An 18474-nucleotide genomic window follows, 5' to 3' on the forward strand; every position below is an offset into this window, starting at 1 on the left:
CTATGAACTTCTAGAATTGACCAGAATGCCTAGGAAGGCACTGAAAATATATAAATATACACATTATATATGTTATATGTATTTTAAATATATTAAAACACATAAATACATAAATACCACTTGAACCACGCTCTACCCTTATCTAATAGATAACTAATTGAAAAGTCCCCGAAGATGATCCCAATGCTTTTTTGCCTCTAAATTGGCTACTGTGTATTGAACTTGATTGAGTAATATCAAGATTTAAGTGGAGAAAAAATAATCCCCCCCCCAAAAAAAAACCACAAAAAAACAGAACAAAACCAAACAAAACAAAAAAAAAACCAAAACAACAACAAACAAAACCAAAACCAACCAATTAACTTTCTTTCCAATTTACAGGAATAGTATCCCTGTATAAACCTTCCAAAACTATAATCCTTTCAGATCTCACTTTTTCTAGTCATAACTCTGCATCTACATGACATTATAAACCTGTTGACTGATAATAGTCTCCATGATGTTCACCATAACAATCCGGACTGCAAAACAGGCAAATTTTCAGAAAACAATTTTCCGCTGTTTAACTTACTTTTTACATGGCCCTAGTCATTTATAGCAGAAAATTGCCCTTCAGAAATAACTCCAGAGATAACCTCTGACTTTCTCATTCCTTTGTTGATATACCCTTTCTATTTTAACGATACAATTAACAAGATATCATACCCATCTTAAGCAGCCTGGAGTTTGTCCTCAAATTTTTATGCTGATTCAAGCAGGAGTCAGGTTATTACTCCAGGCTTCTTACACTAGCCATCTTCAACAGCATAATTCTTGTAAAAAATGCAGTTTGCTGTCTAATGTAGTAGCTCCTAAGGCACAAATAAAGCCCAAAAGATCTTTCATTACAACCTTCTGGAGATATCTCTGAATAAACTTTATATAAATCTATTTCTTATAGAACCTGTTGGCAGGTTGCTTAAAGAGTTCATCTCTCTCTGCACTGGACTAACTGCAAGAAGCTTGTTTTAGATTTAAGCGATCCACACATTCCTAAACACTACACTAATGGATACAGCTTACCTGCCTGTCTTATCTTAGGTACTTCGGTTTCAATAACAGTACAGAATTCACATACCTCTTCCTATTCGAGGTACTAGGAAGGACTTTGAGTGATGAAGGAAACAGGAGGGTTGGTTTGTTTTTCTCATTTAGATTAACCTAGAGTACTAGTGGATTAAAGCTTTGATAGTTAGCATTTTGATAAACCTGGCATTCGTTTCTATTTAAATAACTCAATTGTCCAGAGTTTATTTCTTTTCCTATCAAGATTTTTCCAGCAGACCTTCTGGGAGAGTATCTGCAGATAGGATTAGATTGGAAATGCTATTGCTTTCAGTGTACTTAAGGATGAGAATTTAAATGAGATATTTCAGATGCCTGCATTATGCACTTCACAAATTCCTTCTTGCCTAAGGGAGGTAAGAACAACAACAACAGAAACCCTAACTCATTTCCAAGCTAATTTAAAAGCAGAGCTTGATGACAGAATATTTGCATATGCTAGCTTCAAAACAGATGCAATATATGCATTTGAAATTTCACCCATACTTTTTAAGGCTTTCTCTCCTACAAATACTTTGTGCATACTACAAAAGCTATCCAATCTTTTTTTCACTCACAGGCTTTGGAAAGCAAGAGAGAGGGGGTGGACACTAAATTCTTATCAATTGATGGAATATTCCTTTGCAGAGAAAGGCCTTCGGCATTTTTTATTTTTATGATTTGCAGAATATACCTTACATTTATCTTGTATTTCGTTTCAGACAGCATGTACTGAGTAATAGCTTTCTGTAGGCCACTTTATTTTACTTTAGAATTAGGAAACAGGAGGCAGTTTCTCCCATGAACAAATAAACTTTCTTCATGGAAGTTTGTATTTTATATAGCACAGATTTGAGTCATCTCTTCCAGTGGAGATGTGCTTTACAATCAAGATGCCTTGCTAACCTATTATGACAAGACATCTTCAAAAGATGTGTAGGCTCAGAAAAGGTGGTGATAAAAATTCAAGATTCCACCAGCTCTAAGTATTCCTCCTCGTAAAACAAGAGAATGCTAGGATAGCACTGCTTCCTGATCTCCTGTTTAGGTGCCAAATCAAGAAATCTAAGAATTATTAGCTACTTCAAGAAAAAGCTATCTCAGCTGCTGAGCTGGCAACTACCTTCCTTACTTCTCTCTACTGAAAATTCAGGTTTATAGCCAATCTCTTGCTTCAGCCAACTGAAAGGATCTTGCCAAATGGAAAGGAAGGTGAATTAGGTCCCTTTCTCTTCAGTTCACCAGAAAGAAATGAGTTTACTTAAAGCTTCCAGAAATATTTTAGTTTCAGTCACATTACTGGTTGTTCGAAGAAATTTTACTTATGTTTGCAAAATAACTGTGTATATACATAAATGAAAGAATTAGCGCTGTTTGATTTGACAGCTATTATCTGTGAATTACAAATATTTGGCTTAAAGAAAAACAAAACAAAGTAAAACAAACAAACAAAAAAAATAGGTAGGGGGATGCCCTAAACCTGTAAATATGTTGTCCCAATCTTTGTTAACTAAAAAAGTATTTACACTAGTCTTTTCTTACTCTATGAAAGAGAAATAAATTCCACAGTTTTTCAGTCCTCTATACTGACATGAGTTTAAAACATATTCATTCTCTTCAGCTTCAACATAGCTATGCAAATTCTCCTTTATTTCTTCTTCCTCAAACTCTTTCAAGAATATCAATTTGAATAAGCTTATCAAACAAAATGAAATTTACTATGAGTTTTATTTTTATGGATATTTTCTTCAATCAAATTAATCACAGATGAATTAAGTTAAATTAGTGTGTAATTTAAATACCTGAGCATAAATTTTATGTGTATGGTACTGTGGCTTTAAGCTTATTGCTCTGTCTGAAGTGCATCTTCATCATAACCCGAATGTTATGTTACACTCCTGCAGAATTGTAAATTTCCTGACTTCAAAAGACAGAAATGGAACCAGCAAATTATACTGTTTAGTAATCAAGGGTTTTCAAAGGGAAATCATTAGAAAATCTGGCCTGTTTAAGGTGCTCAGCAGAAACCTGAAATACCATGAAAACATGCACCACAGCACCTCAACAGAAAACTAAAATGATGACTAAATACAAAGCTTTATTTTATTCTTATTTCTTTTTACCATGAAATTCATTTATCCTTTATGGTAAAGGGTGAATTTTTGTAAACACATCCAGGGCAACATCCATTATGATGTTTGAAATACAGACTGTTATACTGCTGCACTGAAAAACTCAGTTTTGCAAATATCTGAAATTGAACTTCATAAGACCTTCAATTTGCATATATAGATATTTTTCAAGCTTGAAGTATTTTCTACCACAGAAGTTACATAAGATTGAAGAAGGTAAGTATCTTCTAAATGCAATAATCTTGGGGAAAATCTGTAAATAAAACCCACAGTAAAATGGAGTGTTGAGACTGTGAAAATTAATCAATCATTGAAGTACTTTCACAAGAAGCTTTCTCAAGAGTCTCCATCTTCTGAATGTTAAATTATGAAAGCATGAATCAGGTGTTAACTGAATACAGCTGTGTTTAGTGTGCGTACCACATAATATGTTCTTGCACTGTTTTGCTAGGGAGGATGTTAAAGGCTCGGTCTTTAAATTTGAAACCTATCTGTTATTTATTGAATTATTATATCAGACTTGAAGGGTTTTAATTTTACAGGACTACTAGAAAACAAGTAGGGATAACTGAGAAATACTGGGTTTACGTAGGTGAAGTTTAGTAGTTGGACAAAGTACTTCAGTTTTTATTCTGATCAACTGATTCCAATTAATTGAGCTAAAAACCTTATGTGACAATTACAAGCCATTTCAGACCAAAGAGTAAAAATTATGTAAGACTAGGTAATACCAAAAAAAAGTGATGATACCTAGGTAACAAGTACAAGCCTTATGGACATCTTGGACTTTATACCATTTCATTTTGAGGTTTAGAAACCATTTTGCTTCATGGTTCGTATCTCAAAAGATTTAAAAGGATAAACCAAGTGTGTAACAGTAAGTCATGCAACCTATTCCTAATATTTCAAGAAGCAGGAGCTTGAAAGAGAACACACAACTAGTTTGGGTTTGAGGCTTTTTTTTTTTTTGGGGGGGGGGGGTCTGTATGAAGAAAAAACATTTCAGAAACTAGTCAAGGAAAGCTTGAGGTTTACCAATGAAAAGAATGGAAAAGTAGTCAAATTGCAGATTTGTTATTTGTATTGCATAAAGAAAGAACGGCTGTTATTTGTTGTTTACTAGTTCTGTCTGGAGTATATGAGTATAGGAGCATAGCTGAGCATATTCTACCCTGGCACGTGCAGTCTGTGTAACAGACTTCTTGGCCAGAATTTCTGCTTCCTGACTTCCTCCAGGCCCGAGTTTGGAAAAGTATCACAGTCACAATGCTTTAGGCAGACAGGTTATTCCATCTGAGCTGAAGGCAACCACAAGTTTTGAAAGGTGATGTAACAATAATGCAATATGGCATGTAAATTAAAATATAGTTGCTTAACAACTGCTTGGAGCTACCTAATGTGGTATTTCAAGTTCACCTCTGCTTTTCTAAAGAAAACATGAAAGTAAAAATGGAAACATTTCCAGCTAACGTGTGCAACTATGCAAATATAGTCTAGATATGTGCTACAGCTATGCTCATAAGCCAATAATTTTCACAACAGGAGGTCTGTTGATTGCCCTTGACATGGAACATATCCTAGACTTTAAGCACAGCTTTCTATCTCCTTTAAATTCCTTCTAGCTGCATGTTATGTTGTCAGCTTAATGTAAGGGATTATTTTATTGAAACTAACCTTGTAATAATGTGGCATCAATAAAATGTTTTATTATGAAACGCTACTCAATATTTAATAATTTCCTGTGTTTGCTTTATTCCCATGTCAGAAGCATTCTGGAAAAGTGTCACTGTAATACAAGACTGGGGGGAACACACAAAATGGAGTAGCTGGTATTTTAAAACACCTAGACTGCAAAAGCCTAGGTAACAAGCCATGTAACCAAACCAGAGCAATTATATTCTTCTCTTTTTAGATTTCTAATTTACAGTTAAGTGCACATTTCATATGCCATGCTTAGAGCTATGCTACAGTTCAGTTTGGTTTTGACCTCTTTCTCCTGCTCTTACTGACAGCAACAGAGATGCCTAGATTCCAGGTACTACTATGCAAAAGACTCACAATAAAACCTGACAGTAGATAAAGACTAATCCAAATTGGACTTCAATAAAAGTAGAATTAAATCCTTCTAGTCTCATGACATTTTACACAAAGCTGAGGAATGAGGGTATATTTTTTTGTCAACTATTTGTGAAAACAGAATCTTTTATGCAAAAAAATGAGCAAGATCAACAAGCTAAAAATTTATCATAACAAGATGGATGCATCAAAACGAGACTGTCCTATGAAATCAGAAATCTCTAGGATAATAACCACAGTAGTACTCTTTGGATGAGTATGTACAGCCTGCTGCAATTTGGTTAACTGGGAATCTTTTGCTTGCTGTGCATTTCCGAGTTTATTGTTTCATTCTCTGTTGTTAGAAAATTTATTGTGGTTTTATACGGCTTACTTAGTGAAGGAGAGATCAAGAACAGGAACAAAGGACAAATGTATTGGAAGAAAAGTGCAAGGACTGGGAGAATGAAGACCTTAGGCCCACTGTAGGGGAGGATTAGGTTTGAAATCATCTAAGGAAACTGAATGTGCACAAGTCCATGGTACCTGATGAAATCCATCCATGGGTCCTGAGGGATGAAGTTGCTAAGCCAATATCCATTGTATTTGAAAAATCATGGCACTCAGATGAAGTTCCTGACAACTAGGAAAAGGGAAATATAACCCCTACTTTCAAGAAGGGGAAAGTGTTAGACATGGGGACTAGTCAGTCCCATCTCTGTGCCTGGCAGGATCATGGAACCACGAAACCATGAAAACCATGAAAACCAATGAGGTGGTTGGTGACAGCCAACATGGCTTCATGCCTGACCAATCTGGTGGCCTTCTTAGATAGGGCTATACAACTGATGGACGGGGGCATAGCAGTTAACATTGTCTACCTGGATTTGTGCAAAGCGTCTGATACTGTCCCACATAACACCCAGACAAGGACTTGGGTGGGGGCTGCTTGATGAAAAACATAACATGAGCTGGCTTCAGTGTGCGCCTGCAGCCCAGAAAGCCAACCATATGCAGGGCTGCACTAAAAGAAGTGTGACCAGCAGGCCAAAGGAGGTGATCCTGCCCCTCAACTCTGTTCTGGTGAGAACCCATTTGAAGTACTGTGTACAGTTCTGGTGTCCTCAACATAAGAAGGACAAAGAGCTGTTGGAGCAAGTCCAGAGAAGGGTCACGAGGATGATGAGGGCAATGGAGCACCTCCCATATGAAGACAGGCTGAGTAAATTGGGACTGTTCAGCCTGGAGAAGAGAAGCTGTATGGAAACCTCATAGCAGCCTTCCAGTTTCTGAAGGGGGCCTACAAGGGTGTCGGAGAGGGACTCTTCATTAGAGACTGCAGTGATAGGACAAGGGATAATGGATTTAAACAGGGGAAGTTCAGGTTAGATGTAAGGAAGAAGTTCTTTACTGTGAGGGAGATGAGGCACTGGAACAGGTTGCACAAAGACATGGTACATGTTCCATCCCTGGCAGTGTTCAAGGCTAGACTGGCCAGAGCCTTGGGTGACATGGTCTGGTGTGAGATGCCCCTGCCCATGGCAGGGGGTTGAAACTAGGTAACCTTAAGGTCCTTTCCAACCCTAACTATTCTGTGATTCTACGAGTATCTCATCCAACATTTTCAAATCTCTAGAGTACATTGTAGGTCACTGCCAATACCAAGATTTCCAGTGCATACACAATAGTTTTAATGGCTTCTTTCAGGAAAGAAATTTACAGTGCAATCCTTTTTCCCCTTCAAATTTTTGCCACTCATTCATCTACTGTTCTCCAGTTCTAAATGGGTAATCAGAAGAAAATGAAGGGTCTAAGAAGGAGAGAAAAAAAGAAAAAAGAAAAAAAAAGAAAAGAAAAATAAAAAAGATTCATGCTTCCCCCCCCCCCCCCAAAAAAATGAAACAAAAACTCCAAGGAACCCACAAAACTCAGAGTCACTTGAGATAGGGTCTTTGAAATAAAAGTATACAGATAAAAACTAAGCATCTTTTTTTAAAGCCTGCATCATGTAATAACGCATTCAACACTGATGCATCAGTGTTGACAGTGCGCTTCATTTGTTTTCTGTAAATAACAAATAAAAGCACCCTTACCAGTTAGCTTAAATTCTCAAGAAGGCAACAGGGAAAAAATAAAAATAAAAATCAGCATATGGAGAAGCTAAATATAAAGTCTCCCTACTGCTGACCTACCCTATCCTTAAAACAAGCTTGTGTTAAACCATTCACAAAATAAATACTGAAGTCACACCTTTAAAATAGCACAAAAAAACAGTCAGCGTATCTTGTTTGTTACCTAACCATGTGGGTGAACTCTGCCACTTTACGTCCCCAGGCAAGTTTTCACCAAGACAAAGTGAGTAAAATGTAAAAGTTCAAATGAAAACGGGATTACAGAATTTGAAACTATAACCATTCCTTTATTTCTTTCCTCCCGTTGCTAACCAAGCTAAAAAAAAAAAAATCCCATGACTTCAGGACACCTCCTCTGTAGGTGGATAAGAACAGAAGATGCACAAGCAGGGCTACTACAGATCTCCTCATTTACTGTATTTGTAGTAGTCTCCTACAACACAGCCCCCCTCTTGCCCTTTACCAATAGTGCACACTCATCCCACTCTCCATGATTACAGGTTTCTACTAGCTAAAGCATGAATCTCACAAAAGAGGAGAAAGTTATAAAGCTTTATAACTACAGTGTTCTACAACATCCAGCTGCCAATGTCATTACTAACTGCTGGAGTTACCTCCTCCTATTGTTGAATACGATGAAGTTTGTCAACTCTGAAAGGCGCCTGAACTGCCAGTTGAAACTGTTTACATGGACAGTATGGCTCACGAGAATACAGAAGAGGTCCACAATGTAACTCAAGTATTTATTAATGGCTACCCAATCTCTTTTTTTGCTTGGTTTCTGGGTTGTCTGGTTGTTTTTTGTTTGTTCTGGTTTTTTCCTTTTTTTGGGGGGGAGGGTTGCTGTGTTTGGGTTGGTAACAACTGCACAACTATATATATATATATATATCATTTCCTAACGCTCCTTAAACCTAACAAAGTGGGACGCAAGTTTTTTTCCTACATCAAGGTCTTCTACCTGCAACTGTTTCACATGGCTAATTCCCATTTCAGCCAATTGGTACTCTGTTCCCAGAACAGATGTAAAATCCAACTCCCTATGAGAAGACACAATGCAGCTTAATTCTAAGAACAAAGTATCAATTCACTCTCTAAGTTTTCATAATTCTGTATTCAAATGACTCTTTTAATTGCAATGGGAATTCCGTAACCCTTCCCTTCTCAAGGAAAGTTACCTTTTTTTTTTCCTCTAGTTAGAGGACAAAAACAGTACAGCAATACTGTATTTTCCTATACACGTATATTCTAGCTGCTATTTCAGAGCATGGTTCTAGGCTACAGACAGACAGAAAAACACCTGCATCTGACTCACTACAGCACCGGCCCTGACAAAGAGACATACAGGCTGTTAAAAAGATAGGGATAAAGAATTTGAAGGTCAAATCAAAATGTGTCTCTTTGTTCACGACATACACATCAGTATCATAAAAGCAATTCTGAACAAGCTGCTGCTTGCTGCATTGAAGGTCCTTACAGAATTAAACAAAGCATTATAACTAGTTTAATCACCTTTTAAATTTTAAAATTCATCTTCTCTTGCTATATGAATTTTTATTGCCTTATACATGTCTTTTCGCGCTGCGCTCTTCAAAGTAACCCTGAAATAAGCAGATGTTTAATTCCCATAGAACATGTCAATGCCTGAAACTTGTACAAGCAATGCAAATCTTTTACACATGGGAGCTAGCAGTATTCACAAATGATACCCTATTTCCCTGTGGAAGAATAACACAAAAGAACCTATGAAAAAAATTTCCCTGTGCTGGAAAAAATGAAAACTCAACACTGGTTTGTTTAGTTAAGAGGAAAAGCTTCAAACCGTTAGCCAGACTGAAGCATCAGAATCACAGCAAATAAGAATTTGACAAAGGCAGACAACAGGAAAGATCTTGACAATAGCAAAACCAAACAACCAACCAAAGACAGCTCTATTATGAGATACACTCCAGCATATATTTAAAAATTCAATCCATACAGTTTACTAAAGTGGTGTGTTCAAATAAATTAGCTATTAAATTCATGACTGTAAGTAAAACTTACCATATATATCAAATTATCCCTGCTATTAATTTGTACCATTTTGTCCAGTTTTAATATTCTGACAATGAAAAATGCTTAAATGAGTGATTTAATTCCTTTGTTAACAGCTCATGAGACTTCTAAAACTTAAAATCACACACCTACTTTGAGAAAAAAAAACCTGTAACATTTTATGATGGAAGTTAAAAAAGTAATAATTTTTTCCATGACTAATGACTCAGTTTAATAAAGATGCCACATGAAAACATAAAATAGAGAAGAAATGAATGGTCACGGAAGCATGACCATTCTGAATGAGAAAAAAAATTACCAGCATAGCCTTAAAAATAAAAACCTCAGGAATATTCTGTTGCTGATAAGCAGGCTTTCAATCTTTAAACCCATAAATTTCTACTTTCAAACAAAGCACATAAAATGTTGTGACTTTTTTCCTACTTTTAGTGGGATTTAGCAGCTTAAGTCCCAAATCATTCAAGAAAGTTTAGAGTGCCTTATGTTGTTTTTTTTTATTATTATTCATATTAGAGATACCTACATATTTAGATGCTCAGTTGAGAATTTGGGCATATAAGCATCTTAGGCACACCTTCTATATGCCAAATACAGTATCCTGGGAGTAAATTAAAACATCACAAGTACAGGTTTTCATTTTGGACTGCTTCTATTTAAGACTGTTTGAATTGCACAGACTTTTTTTCATTCTTGTTGTTAGGAAGATGTTACAGTATTCCATCTGTATATACTCCCTTTTACTGGCCACTGCATCTAGCATAATTATATGTAATGATATGGTTTTCTAATATTCCTTTAAATATGTTCAAGATGGTCACAGACATTAACAGAAGTTCAGGAGCATAACTGTTCAGCACCTGTGTAGCAGGTTCAGATGCCTATTACGGTCTTCTTTATCTTTCAGTTATTAGAACTTCGGAAATCCTAATTCTTAAAATTACTAACTGAACAACTCCTCTCTTAATTAAAGGTGCATACAGCTATTGTCAAAGCTCTTCTCTGAGTACCCAAAATAAAGGGACACTTCTGGTATGTAGAGGAATATAAGATTTAAAAATGTATAAACCAAAACATTAATCCTTACTTGTTTGTATGATTAGAAAACAGAATACTGAAGATTTTTCTTATCTATAAAAGTAACCAAAATGTGGCTTTTTGTATTTTCATATTTCCATTTAGAATTATTACATACTAGTAACAAACCCCATCAACTGTGAGGGACAGAAGCAAATTCGAAGCAAAGCCCATTGCTTTGTAACATTCTAAGTCTGAACTTTTTATGCTGTCTCACTTGGACAGAAGACTTGTTTTGCAACTTCTTCTCAAAGGACTTACCGGCAGTGTTTATGTGATCCTGTTAGGGTTTCAATCACAAAGCATTCCCCTTCATTGAGACAATACGCAAGATCCTTGTCTTTGCATGGCTTAAAGTGCTCAGATCGCTCAGTGGAATACGTTGTAGTATCTGCGGAGAGAACAGAAAAAAAGAAATGCTGTAAGAATAAATCTTGGATCTTCTTAAAGTGTATGTTAAATAAATTAGATCAAATCAGCCTCAGTACAACAATTAATCAAGACAGACTAAATAACAGAAAACAGAAGAACAGTGCAAACTTCAGTGTGACTGCATATCATATGCAACTGAGTTCCTATAAGATTCACAAAGGGAATCTTGTATTTGGAAATATTCTAGACTGCAGCAGTTGAGTATAATTTCAACTACTTCCAAAGTATACCTTCCAAAATGTAAACATGTCTATTTTGTATTCTTTAACTGGAAAAATAATTTCATATTAATACACTGAAATATAGTTTTATATAAAATACACATTTTTTTCATTAAAAAAACTGAGCAAAAGTAGTTAACATAGTAACAATCTAAGAAAACCCTGGACCATGAACTCTGGAGCAATGAAAGAAAAAATAAAGCAAAAAGCCTAAGAACAATGCTAATTTGAACTACTAGACACAAAACCTCCCAAACACAAGCAATGCAACCTAGATTGTGTAATTTCAGGTACACCACCTGAACACACCCTCATCACAGTTCAAAAAACCGATTACAGCTTGGACTGTTGGCTGTAACTTTGGAATAAGTAGATAGATACCAAGATCTGGAATAGGCTGACAGTATGTTCGGGTGAGCTATAATTCCTGGCTTCTAATAGATCTCTTTAACCTTTTGAATCCAGCTGCACTCACAATTACAGTGAAATTTTCAGAGGAAGATATTTGACGGAAAGATATTTTAATTTTATCCCCGAAGACAAGGATTTTTCTATTGAAGTGTAATTTTCAAAGTAGACAACAATTTCCACAGAGCCATGGTTTAACCTTCATATACAATCTTAATTCTCAAAGTTTAAATTCCTACTCATTCTGAAGGGGTAAGGGCCAGGATCTAACATACTAATATATATTAAAATTGTAAGACAACATTTCATTATATATCATACAATCACAAATTATTGTGTTACCTTCTCCCAAAAGAATGAAGCTGTGCTCATGCACACAGAACTCTGCAAAAAACACATCAGCTTGCTTTTTGCTCATAACTTGATACAAAGTAAGTATCTGCCAATGTAATACGGAAGCTGAAAACCAAAACACTGCAGCACAAAACACCTGTAAATACAGTTCTGTGAGAAAATTCAGGTAATTCCAAAAATCTTTCAAGGTAACTTTTTTCACTTTTTTCATTCTTTGTGTATTTTAACTGTTAACTAGACTAAATGAAGGAAGATGAATAAAATGCATCTGAAAAGAGTAAGACAACCCACATCCTAATCTTTGTATACAACACTTTTTTTTGTTCCCCAGAGAGAAAATATTGTAGTTCAAGGTTTTCAGTGGAAAGAAAAAAATTCCTGGGAATAAACTCCAACAAGTCTCCCTTAAAATGCCTTTCGAGATTCGTAATGAGAGGCCCTGCCATTTTCACTGACAGCAGCACTTACACAAAAAGGTACAGGCTATATAAAAACTACTACGTTTTTAATGACTGCAAGCAAAAGTAAAATGTGTTAAATTGAATTCTGGAAACAATACAAAATGTTTGTAAATGCAAACAGTGACTAGCACATCACTGCTGACATTTCAAGTACGATCAGATTTTATGTAACAGAAGTATCTTTAGGTAGAAAAAAGGCAGATCAATTTTATATAGAAGCATTTAAATGGCCATTTAGAATTTTATTAGGAAAAAAAACCCACAACATTTCTATCCCCTTTAAATATGAAAAACTGAAGATAATGTTATATAAAAGCACTTGTGATAATTACACAAGGTAAGTAAAACTGTTTGATGAGTAGCAACTCAACTTGATACGGCTTTAGAGAACAGAACACTTACATTTGTCAGCCTGCTCTGAAGAAACAATCTGTGCAAATACTTTTATGAAGGTAGCTGCATTACAGACCAAAGTAATCTGAGATATCCCCAAAGGAGAACAGCAAAACCAAGGAGATACACAGTATCAAAAAGCCTGTCTTTGAGGTAATGACATACTAAACTCACAGTGTTTGAAGTGCATGATATTCTTGCAATAATTAACTCAAAAGTACCTTGTCAAGGTCAGCATTTTACAGTTTTAGATTAAATACATTTTTCAGAGGTTTTGTTCTATTTTATCTTATCTAATCAAGTCTGCAGCAGAAACTTTTGCCAATTCAGCAGTGTCAGAACAGACATGACATTTTATACTGGCAAAAGTGCCACTGAAGATACAGCTACAGCACAACTTAATTTGAGCAATAACTGAAATTACACAAGTGATGGAACTTCTCTGCTGATATAAATTGTTAACGAACTATGATCAGCCATTGCAGGAAGTCAGCCTTCCAAATGAAGCACAACAGTTGTAGGTAACAATGCTGACAGCTTCTTATGACAGCCTTGGAAAGAACACAATACACTGAAAAGTACACAATAATTTGTAATTTTTTTTTATTTTTAAATAAATATTGTCTCATTAAAAGTCAGTTTTCAATTACAGCCTTCCTGTCTTGAAAGTATTTGTGTTGATGCACATGGAAACCTCTGTCTATACACAGCTGACCTCTGATCTGCAAAGATCAGATGCCTTAGCTACAAAGGTCATTCACTAACATTCAAAATCTCAACAGCTGTGTTACTAATTGATACCTTAGATATCCCTAGAGCTGTTTGGTATATTTTTTGCTGGATATACACACATACAGAATATGTGAATTTTCTGAAAGGTAACAATCCTGCTTTTACTTCATGCTGTACTCATGATGAAACAAACTGTTACAGCTTCATTAAATACTGGGGGAGGAAAAAAACAACAAAACCAAACAACCAAACCATACCAAAAAAACCATCACACCAAACAAACAAGTAAGACCTTTTTCTAAGCGGGGCTATAGAAAGAACAAAACAACAGAAAACACTTTAGACATATGTAATTTTCCTGATTCTTTTTCTAAGAAATAAGAAAACTTATTGTCTTATTTTCATACCTTCCTAACCCCCCCCCCCCCCCCCGAGTTTTTGGAGTTGTTTTGGTAGGGTTTTTTTTTAACTCCTAACCAAATATTGAATTGACTTTGATTTTTGAGCAACCTGCTCTAGTGGAAGGTGTCCCTGCCCATGGCAAGGGAGCTGGAACTAGATGATCTTTCAAGTCCCTTCCAACCCAAACCGTTATACAATTCTACAACTTCTTTTTGTGAAATCATCTTTCATAGCTTCACAAACCTGTTAAGTACCCATTATTCATTCTACTGTGAAGTTTGATTTTATTTTTTTAAAATAAGTAATATAACCTAGGCATTCACAAAATAGTAGAGCCCCTTAATTTATTTCTAGTCTTTGAGCACAGGTAACAAATCCAAACATTTATGGGAAGCTTATGTTAAGAATTCAGATGTCCTTGAATTCAGTCCATAAACAGCAATAATCCATATTCCCATAACGTCTCCTTTTTTCATGTTTGTATTTTCTTTTCTTTTAACTGCAAAGTGCCAAGGTGTTTCATGACAAAGCAGCAGGTGCTATTGATTTCTGCTGGAATCTTTCCAGCTAAATAGGAATAAAGAATTTCTAGGCACTTTTGCTCTATTTTTCTTACCTCACTTTATCAGTAAAGCTTAAAGCTCCAAAAATGAATATTCCACTGCCAAGTCTGATATTACTGTTTAATCAAATAAACAAGAATTCAGAACACATTTCAAAGGCTTCAAGATTTTGTATTCAGAAGCATAGAATCAGATAAAACAAACAAACAAAAAAAAACCAAAAAACATTGTTTGGGAACATTGAAAAAAAAAATCAGTAGGAAGTTTTCAGATATTATTTTAGTTTCTTAGGGTCTAAAGCCTGATCTAAAGAAGAGTTAGTGACTTTGTATTCTTGTCTCATTACTCCATTTCATCATGTTTATATCAGCACAGGATGGCTCGTTATAGCTAATTTATTGAGTGATCTTCAAGGCATGATAAGGATACTATAAATACTATCTTACTTCAAGGCTACCAGATTCATTGCTTCCAGTACTATTCTCTGGTATTAATAAACCTGTAATTTCAAAGGACAAATGCAGGGAGAAAGATAATGGAAGATTCAAAATATCCTGAGAAACATCCACATTTTCAGCAGCTGTTTTTTCAGACACTACAGCAGCAGCAACCATTCCCACCCATCACATCTGTCTCACAGCATTCTGATTTTAGAAACCTCAAATAAAATTATATTCATCATCCATGTGCTTCATTAGAAACATTTCTGTACAGACAGACAGCCTTAACTGCTATGGGGAGAGCAAAAAAAAATTATACTTAGGGGAACAAGAGACAAAAAGACCCTGCTTTTCTGAAGTCAGTAGTGGTGGGGCATCCAAATTTTGTAGCTCCATAGTAACATAGAAACATAGATTCATAGAATAGTTAGGGTTGGAAAGGACCTTAAGATCATCTAATTCCAACCCCCCTGCCAGGGCAGGAACACCTCACACTAAACCATGCCACCCAAGGCTCTGTACAACCTGGCCTTGAACACTGCCAGGGATGGAGAACCATGTGCTGCTTCTCTTCTGGTATTTTAGAATATTGTGGTAGTCCTACCAGAAAGGGTCTTGCAAAAAACGCAGATTACACACAGAATAGTTTATATATTACTTTGTTTACTCACAATACCCTGAATCTTAAAAAAACATATAATCTAAAATTTTTATTCCTGTGCTTTTAGAAGCAAATGAAAGGTGGGTAGGGGGAGAAGGTAACAAGCCCTAATACGATATCCGTTAAGGAAGAAAGAGTGGAAAACTTGAATATTACTTGCAAGTGTTTATTATGATTTAGCCTTAGATGATGGTAACTATTTCTTAAGTCATAAATATTTGTAAAATATGCATTCTAGACATACTTTAAATCCAAAACAGAGATCTTCCTTTGGCAGTACTAACTGAACAGTAGTTGGCATTAGCTATGCGATACTCCTGGGATAATTGAATTTTAAAATTCTAGTAATAAATGTCAGTGAAAAACTTAAAGATATCAAGACATTAAAACATTATTAAAAAAATAGTAACAGAGTATTCGTTCTAAACTTACCTGAACTGTTTGCATGCGTTTATCTATGATTAAACCCCAAAATCTTATTGAAAATATGAAATATATTTTATTGCATTTATAGAGAGAGTTTTGAAATAACTAGCAATCAAGTTCTGAATGCTGATTATCCAAGCAGCTACCCCTTAGCCATTCTGTGTCACACAAAGTTTTACTTAATCCAATAACCTTTAAAGGCTTTGTTTGCATTGTGATATAAAGCAAAATTGTGCTATAGATACGGGAATACATGGAGCTTTTCTATTTATTCAGATTTAAATGAACAAATCAGTATAGTTCAGCACCAAACTGCTAAAGCAGCAGAGGCATCAAAACATCCTCATTCACACTAGCTGTCTTCCCAGGCAGACTGTGGGGGTAGCTGAAATTGTTACCACTGAGATACCGTCCGAACGTTTTTCCTTTGTACTTATTTCAGAGGATTATGTAAGAAAGCTAATGTGATATTAACTCAAGTACGTTTCTATGAAACATTTCTCTATGGGTACAACCAGCCACATCCTTGAACAGACTGGTTTTCTATCCTATCACCAGAAGACAGCATCACATCAACAATTGCATAGAAACAACAGCTCAAGCTCCAGGAACATACAATAAATAAAAGAGACAGTCATCTCTCAAAAAAATCAGCACGCATTCCCCTGTCAGTGTGTGCTGAAATTAGATCTTAAAGTCTTATCCTTTTCCAGAAGTAAATGTTGTTCACGTTTCCTAGATGCTTTTATCAGTTTGAAATTATAGTATACAAGTACTAAACCATGTCTTGAACAATATATTAAAAGATTTTCAAGCTACTAGTGCATTACTAGCAAAATATCATGTGCTATTAGAGAACTGCTTGCTTGTTGCAAAACTCTTACACATTAAAATACGTATTTGCTTTCAAGACTTAATCAACAAACCAAGCAACCACTATTTCTAAAAACAGTGTACAAAAAGAAGTCCACCTGATGATATCGTGCAACTGGAACTCAAAGGCAGAAAAGCCAATAAAGCTAGCACTTCAGAATGTACTATCTGATCGTGTAAGAACTTAAATACTGAATCCTGAATACCAATTAAATTAAGACATACATATGCAGAACTGCACATCAGAGGCTGCATTCTCCTGTACAGCTGTAACTGAGCTCAGTGAAAGCCGAAAAACGGAGATAACTCAGGAGAGAGCCCCATGAGAACAAAAGGCCAGGGTTTTTCAGAAGTTCAATGTCTAGGAGCCAAAGAAACAGGAATAACTAAAACTCTAAAAGGTTTTAGCATTCAATGTGAAGAGTTATTTTTAAAATTGAGTCATGACAGTTCTGATGGGCACTCTAGGTGCAGAGTGCTTTTGCCAATCAGACATGTATTCAGTGTGCTTTAGCAGAACTTCTCATTAATTGATACAAAAGAAACTCATAGAGGAATTCAGCGAAAAAGCAGCATACTCAAGATTGTGCCAAAAGTGCATCCACCATCACCAGCTAGCTTCCCTCTCCTTTGACCCCTAGCAGTCCCTTCCACAGCATACTCACATCATTGCAGTCACCCAAGGCCCTTGAGGCTGGATGGCACCACTGCACCAAGAGGAGACACTCTTTCTGGCAATGTGGAAATAGTTCTAGGAAATACTCTCCAACAGATGGAGAAATTGAAATACAGTTAAATTAAGTGATTTTGCAGCACAAAAGAAAAGCAGTAAAAAAAAAAAAAAAAGAGGGAGAAAAACAGAAAAAAGAACCACAAAAAAAAAAAAAAACACCAAAAAACACAACCCAGAACAATTCTGCATACCTTAGAAGATGCTAAAAGAAATCAAGCATAACACGGTACATCTGTGATGTCTACAACCACCAGCACTTTGCAATGAAAAAAAAAAAAAAATCATACAAAACCAAGTGGATCTAAAAAAGCGAATGCCTCAGGAAGTCTGTAATGAAACATGTCTGGCTACTAAAGAAAATGTTAATTTGGAGAAATGATTAATCAATATTTATCAAGAATAGTAATAAAGTTGCCTTAAATCAAAATAATTTTCCTTAATTTTTCATGTTCAGCTTCAAGTGATCTCATGAGGATTCTAATCTCATTGCCTAGGGAGGACTGTTGCTTTAACTGGATTTGGTTTGAGTTCCTTTTAAATAAGATAAAGTGAAGAGTTTCAGAACATCGCACTTTAAAATCTGATGTATTTGGAACCAAAGGGAAATATAAGAGGAAATAGAGAATAAGGAAATAATGTTGACCCACTGGTCATGGAGAAAGGGCTAGTCTGCACCTCCTGCAAAGCTTTGTATAATCTTTCAAAAGTCCTGGTGATCACGGCATGTGCCTGAACACTAAAGAAGGTAACTGTCATACTTGACTAGAAGAAGGACCCCAAAGAGGGTCCAGGACAATATAGACCCATTAGTTTTAATTCAGTCCCTGGGAAAGTAATGGAGCCA

The 18474-nt window shown here is 35.7% G+C and overlaps 1 protein-coding gene across 3 annotated transcripts in view; it reads right to left on the reverse strand.

Annotated features, from left to right (window-relative positions):
• Positions 1-18474, reverse strand: part of LOC134168987 (pro-neuregulin-3, membrane-bound isoform-like) — a 174092-nt gene that overhangs the window by 1841 nt on the left and 153777 nt on the right. The window contains exon 2 of one of the 3 annotated variants that reach the window (XM_062629165.1): positions 10793-10922. In XM_062629165.1, the coding sequence (XP_062485149.1) occupies positions 10793-10922 (130 nt within the window). Of the gene's footprint in view, positions 1-10788; positions 10923-18474 lie in introns of those variants that run through there. The other 2 variants (XM_062629166.1, XR_009966715.1) reach the window with 2 other exon arrangements.

The sequence above is a fragment of the Pezoporus occidentalis genome, unplaced genomic scaffold (genome assembly GCF_034315485.1).
Source record: "Pezoporus occidentalis ecotype Australia unplaced genomic scaffold, CSIRO_AGI_Poc_V1 ctg33, whole genome shotgun sequence".
Lineage (NCBI taxonomy): Eukaryota > Metazoa > Chordata > Aves > Psittaciformes > Psittacidae > Pezoporus > Pezoporus occidentalis.